The sequence below is a fragment of the Nymphalis io genome, chromosome 21 (genome assembly GCF_905147045.1).
Source record: "Nymphalis io chromosome 21, ilAglIoxx1.1, whole genome shotgun sequence".
In the NCBI taxonomy this organism is placed as follows: domain Eukaryota; kingdom Metazoa; phylum Arthropoda; class Insecta; order Lepidoptera; family Nymphalidae; genus Nymphalis; species Nymphalis io.
Genome location: NC_065908.1, coordinates 8,341,171 through 8,355,161, shown reverse-complemented (window position 1 = coordinate 8,355,161; position 13,991 = coordinate 8,341,171). Strand labels below are relative to the sequence as shown.

Sequence of the window (13,991 nt, the reverse complement as noted above, 5' to 3'; positions counted from 1 at the left end):
ATAGATTAGCCAACTACGCAGGAGATATTATAGTGCACAAGTGTGTGCGCAGGTGCACTCTCTATTCCCTAACTCTCATAATAAGATGGGTCGGCAATCCGACACGATCGGAAAGAGTTCAGGAACAGGACCAACGGTTTTACGTGCTTTCCGAGGCACTGGAGTATATACACTTCAATTTCCAGACTCTGGGCTGCTACAGAGATTTTTTTCAACAGAAAAACTCAATCAATTTTTATTGAATCGACCTGGGGATTGAACCCGAGACCTCGGGATCTGCGACCAACGAGGCAGTCCAACGACGATTGTATTGATTGTATTAATTTCTTATAGCAATATTAAAGTACTTCACCGTTTCTATTTATAAATCTTAATTAATTATTGCATATTATTATTGTATATGTGTACTCTCATACAAAGTACTATTATGATACATTCCAGCGTTGCCTACAGTAATGCAGGATGAGAGCGCTGTCAGCACTGTAACAGCGCTGGAAGGAAGCGCAGTAGAGCTACACTGTCCAGTAACGCACGGCCATACTGTGAAATGGTATAAGGTTAACGCATATATATTATATTATATTTTAAAACAATTTTTACCTGTTAAGTATTATCCTCAGCTGTACCGCAAAACAGCAGTACTTGGTATTCCTTGTGTTCCGGTTTAAAAGGTGAGTGAGCCAGTGCAATTACAAGCACTCTGTGGAACTAACCACTCTGTGAAACCAGTTTTCGCCGACGACTTTTCCGAACCGGTATGACATACAAACCTTCAAGAAAAGAGCGTACTCATTCCTTAAAGGCCGGCAACGCACCATCCTTTTGGGTGGCAGGGCGGTGGTAGTCACTTTCCATCAGGTTCCTGCTCGTTTGCCCCCTCTAACAAAAAAAGGCACAAGGGCCATAACATTTTAGTTCCCAAGGTTGGTGCTTTGATTTTATTTTATTTATTTATTTTGAACAAATTATACATATCTTAAACAATGTATACGATAGTAACTACAAAAGTATAATACTGTGTCGTAGCTACTTGGATCCCTTGGACTAAGGTCGCAGCGAACGTCAATCCCCAGCATGGCGATTTTGCTTTGTATCACCAGCGGAGTACCACTGAAGGAGGGAAGAGGGGAAAATGCTGACTTTTCGCTGTGAGAGCGCATACCTTTGTTTTCTTGGCATTAAACTCAACAAGATTATCTGAGCCCCATTTGGCGATGAGCTCTAATGTCCTATCGAGTTCAATGACAAGATCCTTCCGCCTCTCCTCAATTTCCGCTCGCCCAGCCACTGCGCGTCCGTGGTATCCACCATGTACTGTACTATCGTTTGCATAGCAATGTATGTTCCCAAGAGAGAGCATATCATTGATATGCAAAAGAAAGAGTGTGGGAGATAGCACAGATCCCTGAGGGACCCCAGCATTAACTACATAGAATTGTGAAGCGCAACCATCTACTAAAACACGAAGGCTACGCTTGTGTAGGAAGCTGGCAATCCAGGTGCATAGCTGAGCAGGCAGACCATATTGATCGTTTTAGTAATAATTCAGTCTCATCATAGCCCAAATTGAAAAGCCAGTTGGTCATTTGAATTTTGCACTGGTAAGTCGTAAGTGAGAAAATATTGTTCTTCTTATTTATTCTATTATATAGAATTGAGCTCAAATAATAGTATTGGTGACTTGCTATTGTTGATTTAAATGGAATAGACCGGTAAACCCTATCACTTTTGTGTTTGTTAGATACAAACTTAGTATTATAGGCAATATTTTTATGCTTCCGAAGAATTGTTTGCAGTATATACAGTTGACGCAATGTGAGAACTTTACAGGATTTATATAGTTCAACCGTAGGGAAACTGATAGGCTGAGAGGTCATAATTTTTAATAAAAGTCTTTGTGCTCTCTCTAATCGAAGTATATTGATCTTAGCAGCACCTCTCCACGCTGTGATACAATAAGTGATATTAGACTTCACAAGTGCGTAATATACAGTTTTTAAAGTCTGGAAACAAACAGATGCCCTAAGATATCTAAATACATACGTTATTTTCCTTATACGTGAAATTACAGATTGAATGTGATCATTCCAATTTAGCCCCTCATCTATTGTTACTCCGAGATACTTAATGGTCTTAGTGAGATTTTATTACAGTTGCAAGGAACCTGGTATTCAGAACAATTATGAGCGACAATAGGAAATGACGTAGCCGGTAAAGTATAGCTGGAGCCAAAAGTCATATAATGCGTTTTATCTATATTAAGAGTCAATAAGTTACAGGACAGCCAGTTCATTATGATAGCAAGGGCCAATTCTGCCTTATTTCGAGCATCTGGCCAATTCTTACCATCGACAATTAGTGAGGTATCGTCGGCATATGTTACGATTTTGCAGTTTGGTAATTTAAACCTGCACAGATCATTAATGTAGACCAAGAATAAAGTCGGCCCGACTACGCTGTCTTGAGGAACACCATAGAAAAGATCTTCCTCACCACTTACTTGATTATTTATAGAGACATATTGAGTCCGTTCACTAAGATAACTTTCGAAGATACTTAAGGCCAATCCTCTGACACCAATTCTATCCAATTTCTGTAGTAATAAAGGTATAGATACGGTGTCAAATGCTTTCGATAAGTCCAGAAAAATGCCGATGGTGTTCTTATTATTATAAATGTTTTGAACCGTGTCGTTAATCATGCTCATTACGGCATCTTCCGTGGATCTGCTAGTTCTGAACCCGTATTGATTATTAGCCAATATGCCGAAATTGTTTAAATAAGAGATAAGCCTGAGAATCTTTTCCAGTACTTTCGAAAAAGTGGTCAGGACCGAAATGGGTCTGTAGTTATTGACATTGTCCTTCGCTCCATTTTTATGAATAGGGTGGACGATGGCCTGTTTAAAGACCCTGGGGAAAACTCCTTTGTCAGGCAAAGATTAAAAATATTTGTAAGCAAAGGGGTAAAAATAGGTTCAGAAGTTTTCACAATAGATGTTGTAATGCCGTCCCAACCCACCGCACAGTTATTTTTTAGGCCGAAAATAATAGATCTGATTTCGGCTTCATCGACGTTATCTAAAACCATTGAGTTAGACATAGGAAGAGTATTGGGGAGGTATGGGCTATACTTCTGCTGTGGAAGTATTGTACTAGAAGCCAAATTTTTCCCAACATTAGCAAAAAATTTGTTAACTTTGTTTAGGGCACTAATTGGGTCAGAGCATGCCTTTAACAAGTCATCAGAGGTCTTTGATTTTTTGTTAGGTATATTACCAAACAATTTGATCAATTTCCAAGTATTTTTGTTGCTCTTCCTAGCTTTCTGAAATTCGTTGCATTCGTATTCGGACTTAATTTTTTTTAATAAATTATTGCAGAAGTTTTTGTAACGGATATATGTTATTTTTAAAATAGTATTATTATAGATTGTGCAAGCCATGATTAACATCTCTTACAATGCCAACGTCTATGGGCGTTGGTGACCACCTACCATCAGGTGACCTATTTACTCGTTCACCTAACTATTATGTAAAAAATATACTAGGGGCACAAATGAACATTTATGGGAGATAAAGGGTCTATAACCACAAAGGCCTTTTTTGAATCAGAATAACAATAAAATTTTAAGATTAAACTTTGTATATAATATTATACACTTTTTGTATAATATGAATACTTAGATTGTTCAATATATAGTATTGTTTAGTTTACCTTCACGTCAATAGATGGCGTTAGATGTATTTTACATCGCGCTATAGGAATGTTTTTTCTAAGTACAATAGAAGTTTTTGTAAATTCATAAAGAGAGAACAATTACACTATCTGACCAGCAGTACATACTCGGTGGTTTTATTTTTGGAGTCTCACAGTACCAAGACTACCGGGTAACACCCCAAACATAGATGTTGTGAAAATACGATTTTTAAATAATTTAACGATAAAGAAATACACTAACTTACCTCGAAATAATAAAAAAAAATACGCTTATTCAATTAATACTTATATTTATTTACTAATGAATAATTGTATAATAAACTAAATTTGAAAGATAACTGGTGCTTTGTGGTATACACTTTTAATTCGTTGTTAAAAATTATTCAAAAAAATAATATACGTGTACCCTCAATTCTTTACGCAAGCCTACCCGCACCGTCGAATCATTATCATTTAATCACTGTTATTAATGCCCCGGGCTGGAAGCTCGTGTCGCTTGGCGAGTGACGTGATTTCTAATTCATGAATGGGATATGAAAAAAAAAGTGATTTTGTATTGATTTAATTAACATTTATGAATTATCGTACCTTAATATTGAAGATTACAGTGAGCTGGGGTAGTATAGATCTTTAATAAAGAAACACAAATAGTCACGTATGAATATAAAGGAATACAACATTTTAATTCATAAATTTCACAATTAGTGCGGTTTGCGACATCAGTTTCGTACTCGCAGGACGCGGAACTGATATCCGCCGGCACACTGAAGTTCGCCAACGTGTCCCGCGCGCACGACGCGCAGTACGCGTGCGTGTCAGCCAACGCCGTGGGCGCGGCGCTCGCGCACGTGCGCCTGCGCGTGCAGTGGCCGCCCGCACCGCCCGCACCGCCCGCGCCGCCCGCCGCGCGCGCGCTCGCCGGCGCCGACCACTACTTCCGCTGTCCGACCGACGCGGAACCTCGTGCTCAGGTCGGTACCCTAATGGGCCTAACGGATTACCGTTTGCCATGTTACTTTGAGAGTCTAAAGTAGCTGTAGTCAATATTCCGATCAAACAATTGTGTTAACCGTCTTTGTTGTTCGATTATGTTCGACAAACGATGACGCGTTCGTTCGTGACGTCGCATCCTATTTGCTCCGTAAAGATCAAGAGGTATTACGCATCGCTGATGGATAATATTAGTAATATACACACAAAAAAAAAGTACGGTATCGCAAATAGTCTGCGAATGATGATTGCGATATGAGGGTATCATATAATAGTCATTATTAGTATTCTGGAAAAAAGGTAGCGTAGAACTAGTAGATCTCTCTAAATTTACTGTGCGACTTACAATAACATGACGTAAATTATCGTTAAAAATATGCACAGTTCGATAACAACTTTAATATGTTGTGTTGTCGAGTTTTCAAAACGATTTTAACTTATTGCCACCAGATGAAATGGTTGTTCAATTCGAAGCCCATTTTCGGCGAAGACAAGGATGTATTGAAGGTATTTAATGTTCAGCTGCGTCACAGCGGAGAATACGAATGTGTCGCGAGAAACGAACACGGCACCATCCATAGACGATTCAGCTTTGAAGTGTTGAGTAAGTCAATGGTACGAAACTTGTGGTAGAGATCAAGTTATTGTATTCCCATCACGAATTAATAGTTCAAAATACGTCCAAAAATATTTCATATATGTCAATGACAACTTATGCATGTTAAGCATGTGTCCTTAGTGCATGTTTATTCAAATTCTGTTCTCGATGAAACATAGATACAGCAGTGGTTTTATGTTAATAATATAACTTTCTCAGAGCGACCATTTATATCAGAGTTTGACCTGCTTGAAGTTGAACTAAAATCCGGAGTCAATGCTAGTCTCGAATGCATCGCTACAGGATTTCCAAAACCAACCATATCTTGGACTTTTAAGTAAGTCTCTTTGACGAGTTTGATACATTCATAGAGCTTCTAGCTAAAATAAAGCGGTAAAGTGATATTTGTTAAAATTTCTCTTTAGCCTAAAGGTCGTTAAAGCTATTATAAGTTCGGTGTAAAGTTCTTCTTTCACGTAACATTTTGTCTTCAAATATTTTTATTTTATTGTATTCTTGATAAAAAATGTCCAACAAGGTGAAATATATCCCAAGTCCGATGTTATAGTTATTTCAGCAACTATTCATTTTGTACAGCTCAGCTTTCTTAGCTTAGTAATTATTCTGAAATAATTCGAATAAGAGCCATAACCTTACCAAAATTTTATCGCATACTGCATATTTTTATAATGTATAGATTTCCTTATTAACAGCAATACAAATTGGATCATTGAAAACACTACACTGATAACTCGCAACGTTACACAACTCTCTGAAGGTGTATTCCGCTGTGATGCGACGAACGAGGCGGGCGTCGCCCACCTCGTGTATCGTGTTGTTGTTATTTCGGGTGCGACTGTTGATAGTATGGTGTTGTATGTTAACGGAGAAGGGAGTCGTGTGGAGAACATCGTAGAGATTAGCGTAAGTTGTTAAAAATATTGCTTTTAACATAATAGCTACTCCTAACACGAACCACTTTACTGGTGCTAGGGCTTTGTGCAAGTTCGTCTGGGTAGGTACCACCCACTCATCAGATATTCTACCGCAAAACAGCAGTACTTTATATTGTTGTGTTCCGGTTCGAAGGGTGAGTGAGCCAGTGTAATTACAGGCACAAGGGACATAAAATCTTAGTTCCCAAGGTTGGTGGCGCATTGGCTATGTAAGCGATGGTTGACATTTCTTACAATGCCAATGTCTAAGGGCGTTGATGACCACTTACCATCAGGTGGCCCACATGCTCGTCCGCCTTCCTACTCTATAAAAAAAATTATAATATAGTAAGGACGATGAAAAATCCGTTATCATCTTACATTATTAACACATTATCATCTATTTGAGGTTGTATAAGAAAGGTCATTGTTGTTCAGTGGTTGTAGATCCTTTGATAAGACAGTGCATAGCTTGAGATTATACCAACGAGATGGGACGATTTCTTGCCTAGTCATCTTGAAATGCAAAATATTTCTGTTTCTATTTTGATCAGAGCCATGCCCATTTTGAGTGTATCTTGTGTAATACGAAATTCAGTAAATCGTGGAATCAATGGTGTTAATCTTTGTTTAAAGATCCAAGCATTTAAATGTATGAAAAGATGAAAAAAATATTTAAAGGTAATGTTAAAAAAGTTACCGTTCCTCAAAACCTAAACAAAACTGTATCTTCATCGTTTGAAGAATACGGTTAAAAATGGTGGTTTCATAATGTCTTTTGTACATAACTCGCTTGTTAGTTATGATTAAAAATCAATTATCGCCATTAACGAAGGGTAAAAAAGAAAGCGTAGCCATCATTTCGAAACTCGAACTTGACAAAAAAAAAAGAAGAGGATGTACAAAAAAAACATATACAACAAATGTTTTAGCTCGACACCAAAGTTAGAATCGCATGCAAAGCAGCTGGCAGTCCTGCGCCAATAATTCAGTGGATAAGGCATGGCAATACTATTAGCCAAAACAGTGAGGGTATTGACTACGCTGATTTGGAGTTTGATCGAGTTTCCACTTACGACAACGGGGAATATTCCTGCATCGCGTCTAATCAAGGAGGTATTCAAGAGAAGAAGATAAAAGTCAATGTTTTAGGTGTGTATGATATAATATTTGTCAGTTAAATTTCAGTTGAAATAATTAGAAACCAGAACTTAACAAGAGTTGTCACTTTTAACTAGCATTCAAAATATTTCAAAAAATTATTTCACCTTCTAAAATATATGTCATAGAAAATCATTTATTCTCGTAGAAAATAATTTTAGATGTGTAAATATTTTTCAGAACCACCGAGAATTTTCCAGACACTGTTCCAAAACGCAAATCATTCTAAAAATGAAATAGAATTAGAAGTTATTTTAGGTCAAGCATTTTATATGCACTGTCATCCTTATGGAAATCCTTTGCCAGTGATATACTGGTTTAAAGATGGTCTGCCTTTGAGGTTCTACGACGATAGCATGGTGTCGACTGATTTTGCTGAAATTGTTATCTCTAAGCGTGCAAGTCAAAAACAAATAGGAAATTACACTTGTGTTGCTAGAAATAAAGTTGGAGAGGCCAGTGTAGTGTATTTGGTTGATATTTTAGGTAAGTCATCATACAATCCGATGTTACGTTGGATGTGAAGTTAAGTTAGTTCAGAGTTTCCTAAAATGAATTAGAAGTACTAAATATATATTATTGATGAAACGGAGTCATATATTCATAAAAATCTTATAAATTTTTAGTTCCTCCCCCAACACCAAAAGATAATATAAAACAAGCAAGCGTTTTCATAAATACAACATTAAACTTGACGTGTCCCGCGGAAGGACGACCGAGACCTTACGTGATGTGGGTGAAACATCCATTCATAGAGATAGCGGAATCACAAAGAGTTCAGCTACAGGATGACAATTATACCTTGGTAAGACTCCTACGAGGTTGCTAATGTTAAAATCGCAATAATTCGAACGTGGTAGATGTCTGCTACCAAATTCAAAGTTATTTGAAGAATGTCATTGAATTGATTTCTATCTTTCAAATTTTGTTTTTATTACAGATAGTAAAAGACACCGAAGTATCAGACAGTGGTAAGTATTCATGCATAATGACAAATAAAGTTGGTACAACAGAACTCATATACGACGTGGTTATACAAAAGCCACCAACGATTGTCGGTAATGAAGAAAACAAGACCGTTGAAGAGCATGTGGTGGACTTAAGAAAGAGCATTGTATTGAAGTGCGAAGTAGATGGAAATCCTCTACCTAAGATAACTTGGTATAAGGTGATTATGTTAACGAAGCCATTGCTTTAAGTCGATGTACTTAAATCTAATTTGGTGCTTTTAATAAATGATAATTTGATATTAAATAATGAATTTAAAAAAAATACAATTTCGTATCTTAAATCGTTATAGTTACGTTTGAGGTGAAAGTGTGAAGGTACAGTGACTAATATCGACCATTACATTTTAAAACACTCGTCTTAGAGTTCAAACTGTATGTTCAATTAAATCAGGATGTTCAGAGGCTAAGCGAGCGTCAGCCTAACGTGCAGCACGTGCAAGGCAGCAGCCTGCTGGCGCTGTGGAGCGCGCGCGCAGCCGACGCGGGACCCTACGTGTGCGTGGCGGAGAGCAGCGCCGGCGCCGCGCACCGCCGACACTACCTGCGAGTGAGAGGTACGCACGTGTGTGTAGTGGCACTGTGGGCGTGGCCCCTACGTGTGCGTGGCGGAGAGCAGCGCCGGCGCCGCGCACCGCCGACACTACCTGCGAGTGAGAGGTACGCACGTGTGTGTAGTGGCACTGTGGGCGTGGCCCCTACGTGTGCGTGGCGGAGAGCAGCGCCGGCGCCGCGCACCGCCGACACTACCTGCGAGTGAGAGGTACGCACGTGTGTGTAGTGGCACTGTGGGCGTGGCCCCTACGTGTGCGTGGCGGAGAGCAGCGCCGGCGCCGCGCACCGCCGACACTACCTGCGAGTGAGAGGTACGCACGTGTGTGTAGTGGCACTGTGGGCGTGGCCCCTACGTGTGCGTGGCGGAGAGCAGCGCCGGCGCCGCGCACCGCCGACACTACCTGCGAGTGAGAGGTACGCACGTGTGTGTAGTGGCACTGTGGGCGTGGCCGCTACGTGTGCGTGGCGGAGAGCAGCGCCGGCGCCGCGCACCGCCGACACTACCTGCGAGTGAGAGGTACGCACGTGTGTGTAGTGGCACTGTGGGCGTGGCCCCTACGTGTGCGTGGCGGAGAGCAGCGCCGGCGCCGCGCACCGCCGACACTACCTGCGAGTGAGAGGTACGCACGTGTGTGTAGTGGCACTATTAGCTAGATTAACACGTTTAAATAAAACAGACGAATTCTACGAAACTGCTACACACCGCTGATGACGCAAGAGCTGGTTGTCTGGCTGACTGAGCCTAACACTTTACGTGGTGGTAGGGCTTTGTGTAAGCCCATCTAAGTAGGTACCACCCATTCATCTCATATTCTACAGACGACAATATTTTAGACAGCATGTATTATTTATTTTTTATATATTTATGTTTAGTTTGATTCTATATGTACTATTTCATTCCAAATAGTCCCAGGAAAATGGAGTTTATGGTCACAATGGAGTTACTGCAACGTGACATGTGGGCTCGGCTATCAGAACCGTGCTCGTCGATGCCAGTACATCGATGATGAAAATAATATTATCGGTGAGTTTTTAATTAAAAAACAGAACCAATATATATATTTAACCTTCATTGCAGTATATAATCCACTTTTATCCAAGAAATGACTCTTGGGAGAACAGACAGGAAGAGTTACACAATTTAATGTATCCAAGAAAATAACCGCCAAAATCAAAAACATTTTTTAGTATCGGTCCTACTGCTATTTAAGCCAATATTTATTATTTCATCAGAACATTTTCATGAAATATTTCAAAAATTCCCTAGAAATTGTCTCTCTCTCTGGCTTATATTTACCGGAGTTATGTCATAAAGAAATAATATGATGCCCGCACAAACGTAAGACACGTTACGTCCTTATCTTCTAGTAACAAGAACGCCGCAACACTAAACCAAATTGAGGTCAATATTTGCATGTTTTACAAATCATAATATAATGTCTTGAAATAAATAAATAAAAAATGTTCATAAAAATATCTGTCTAGATAAAATCAGCCAACCAGATAAAATTATTTTGGACGAATCAGCGTGTAAGGGTGTAACCAATGATAGGAGAAAATGCCACATGCCGTCTTGTGAGGTATGTACCTCGTGAATAAATCTTAAACCACAAAACATATGGCTTTACATTTTAAATATAGTTTTATTTCTTCATATTTTGGTTATTTTAGGAAGAGGAAACACCAGCACGATGGTCTAACTGGTCCAGGTGGAGTACCTGTTCCGCCAGCTGCGGCGTCGGCACTCAGACGCGAACACGCCGCTGTAGGGGTGAGGAGCCTTGCATCGGAGATAACGTTCAGGTACGTATTTATACGCTTCAATATTTACATCGTTGGCTTGCTACACTTTTCTAAGGTCTGTGTAAAATTTCATCTTTTCATCTTTTGGTTGGAGAATTGTATAGGCTATGACATCGAGTTGTTATTATGCGCATGCGAAGAAATCAATGTTTACTTAATTAGATCAGGAAGTGTCCCAGTTTACCGTCGTGCCGCGTGAACCGAGAAAAAATTACTGACATCCACAGCAGTGGAGAAGATGTTGAAGAAATAGTGAGTGTTAACTTGTTTAAAATATTCAGTAATTTGAAATGTATTTTAAAAACGTTGTACAAGTGTTTCCTTTATATTTTTTGTGTCAACATAGAATCCAGATTATATACCTGAAGCGACATTTGAAATGGATCCAGATCCTATACCGCAACCCGAAGGATATGATGATTTCTACATTCCACCTGGTAACAAACATATTTTCAATCCTTATTTTATTTATTTTAGGAAGACAGACGCGAATACCATCGGTAATGTTATGTCCTCTGACCTTTCATCTTTAATTTACACTGAGTTATTAACCTTTTAAGGTGGAGCAATAGAGTACCAAGCTACTTCCTCTACTAGAACTACTAACAATCTTTGATATCTGATATTAACTTAATTAGAATATGGACGTTCTTATATTAATACTGAATATAGTTTAACAAGTATTATGCTTGAAATGTGTCTATGCTGTCAGAAATATATGACGATTGTATCGAATTAGCTCATCTACCGTAACCGTACCGTAACAGCCTGTGAATGTCCCACTGCTGGGCTAAAGGCCTCCTCTCCTCTTTTTGAGGAGAAGGTTTGGAGCTTATTCCACCACGCTGCTCCAATGCGGGTTGGTAGAATTCACATGTGGCAGAATTTCAGTGAAATTAGACACACGCAGGTTTCCTCACGATGTTTTCCTTCACCGTAAAGCACGAGATGAATTATAATCACAAATTAAGCACATGAAAATTCAGTGGTGCTTGCCCGGGTTTGAACCCACGATCATCGGTTAAGATTAACGCGTTCTTACCACAGGGCCATCTCGGCTATATAGCTCATCTAATTTCATTAAATTATTTGTAAGAAGTAAGAAACTTTGTTACTAGATTTTCTAAAAGCATCTCGATTGCATTTTTAAAAGAAATGATTGGGTTTTATATATCTTGCATTAACTTAGAACAAATAAAATTTAATCAGAAGAAATATTCTCCCAGAATCAAAACAAAAGGCTTACTACGATGTGAACGTCACAGAAAATTTGGACCAAAGCGAGCAAGGTCCCTGCGAGCCCGGCTACGTGTACACTTCCGAGAATAGGATTTGTGAAGGTAAGACTAACACTATACAAATACACGTACCTATCTTAAAATTGACTAGAACAGTATTCACGATCAATTCTCACCTGTGAAGTGACACTTATATCGTATAATATCTATTGTATCAAAAATCGTAAACAATTACGAAAAAACACTTCAGCGTGTTGCCAGTCCTTCTCATGTCGGGTATTTTCTTTTCCGTATACTTTTATGTTTAACGTCTATTGCGCACCTCTGTGGTAAGAGAAACTCCTATGCCATGTCGACAAAAGGCTTTTTTATGCCGTCTCCATCGCCTTTCTTCAACAGAATCATTGTGTCAATAGAACAGGGTGACTGCGATTTATATGGATTGAAAACAGCGCTAGTGGCAATAATCGAAATACCATATAAAACGCAATTAACGACAACTCCATCGATTAAGTAAAAAAAAACACACTAGGCACACAAGAAAATGGATAAACGGCACCGATTACGCTTCGATTCGATTATGATAAATTGTCAATTTGTTAGTATAATTGGCGCCCTATATGTATCGAATTAAATTACCAAAATCACAATCTGCCACTAATCCACAATGAAGCACTTTGTGGTTTAGTTCAAAACCTTCTCTTTAAAAGGATTTGCCTAGCATTCTGACATGACACAAATTACGTTTTTTATTACACAAAATCAGTTGCCTTATATTATATATAATCAGCAAATAAATTAATATATATTTTAATTAGATATCGACGAGTGCGTTTTTAACACCAATCACTGTCACCCGACACAAGTTTGTACCAACCTACCGGGTGGATATCGCTGCTCGTGTCCACCGGGATACTACTCTCTGGGAGCAGGACAACGGTGCTTAGGTATTGTTATTTTATAATAATTATGACATATCCTAAGATGGGTGCATTTAAACAAACACATGAACTCTTGCCGTGTGGCGACGGCGACGAATATCACCACCCTATTTCATTCCGTCCCGAAGGCGTCCCGAGAATGTACACTAAGCGTGACAATGGCATATCCTCTCAATGATTGGCACAGCTTGATAAAATTATTATAAATATTATTATTATATTATATTATCGTCATTTTCTGATTAATCCTAGAAAGATATAGTAGGGGAATCTGTGTTGATATATTTTAAAAAGAAATGTATGTACAACTATTATATACAGTGTAATTACAGGCACAAGGGACATAAAATCTTAGTTCCCAAGGTTGGTGGCGCATTGGATTTGTAAGCGATGGTTGACATTTCTTACAATGCCAATGTCTAAGAGCGTTGGTGACTACTTACCATCAGGTGGCCCATATGCTCGTCCGCTTTCCTATTCTATATAAAAAAAAAAAAACTAGTTTTACAAGGTTTAATATCTAATAAAATAACTGAAAATAAATGAAAACTTTACATGTACGCAGACGTGAACGAGTGTGCGCAGGATACACACGCGTGTGAGTTCGCGTGTGTGAACGCGGCGGGTGGTTATGTGTGTGCGTGTCCCGCACATCTGCGCCTTCACCGCGACCGACATCACTGCGTGCCACGTGAGATACTTGCTATATGTTCTCATATTATTTATCGCAATTAGATAAATTACATCATTGTAAATAGATAGTTAAATATACACACAATGATTATTATTCTATTAAGCAAACATATTTTTACAGCGACGTCGTTTCGTAATCCATATTTTTATGAAGACGAGAATGGCGAAGGCTACCTCGGTGCATCCGTCGAGCATCGGACAAGACAAAGAAGGCATTAAACTTCATATATAAATATTCTAATAAATAAAATTTACTTTAATGAAGTTTTTGTTAAAAACATGCGCTTAATTAAAGCTCCGTTTTAATATATTATAACTATTTTTTTTTGTTTAATATATTTTAAATAAAAG

At 38.7% G+C, this 13,991-nt stretch overlaps 1 protein-coding gene across 6 annotated transcripts in view; it reads left to right on the top strand.

The window, feature by feature from the left end:
* The window catches only part of LOC126776725 (hemicentin-1-like), a 36,429-nt gene extending 22,529 nt beyond the window's left edge, over window positions 1-13,900 (top strand). The window contains exons 28-46 of one of the 6 annotated variants that reach the window (XM_050499419.1): window positions 442-557; window positions 4,457-4,690; window positions 5,160-5,313; window positions 5,527-5,644; window positions 6,021-6,231; window positions 7,175-7,394; window positions 7,584-7,889; window positions 8,030-8,208; window positions 8,344-8,571; window positions 8,805-8,967; window positions 9,873-9,989; window positions 10,451-10,545; window positions 10,637-10,768; window positions 10,931-11,020; window positions 11,115-11,205; window positions 11,995-12,108; window positions 12,825-12,953; window positions 13,513-13,638; window positions 13,762-13,900. In XM_050499419.1, the coding sequence (XP_050355376.1) occupies window positions 442-557; window positions 4,457-4,690; window positions 5,160-5,313; window positions 5,527-5,644; window positions 6,021-6,231; window positions 7,175-7,394; window positions 7,584-7,889; window positions 8,030-8,208; window positions 8,344-8,571; window positions 8,805-8,967; window positions 9,873-9,989; window positions 10,451-10,545; window positions 10,637-10,768; window positions 10,931-11,020; window positions 11,115-11,205; window positions 11,995-12,108; window positions 12,825-12,953; window positions 13,513-13,638; window positions 13,762-13,859 (2,921 nt within the window). In that variant the 3' untranslated portion in view covers window positions 13,860-13,900. Of the gene's footprint in view, window positions 1-441; window positions 558-4,456; window positions 4,691-5,159; window positions 5,314-5,526; window positions 5,645-6,020; window positions 6,232-7,174; window positions 7,395-7,583; window positions 7,890-8,029; window positions 8,209-8,343; window positions 8,572-8,804; window positions 9,380-9,872; window positions 9,990-10,450; window positions 10,546-10,636; window positions 10,769-10,930; window positions 11,021-11,114; window positions 11,206-11,977; window positions 12,109-12,824; window positions 12,954-13,512; window positions 13,639-13,761 lie in introns of those variants that run through there. The other 5 variants (XR_007669972.1, XR_007669974.1, XR_007669976.1 and 2 more) reach the window with 5 other exon arrangements.
* The last annotated feature ends 91 nt before the right edge of the window (window positions 13,901-13,991 follow it).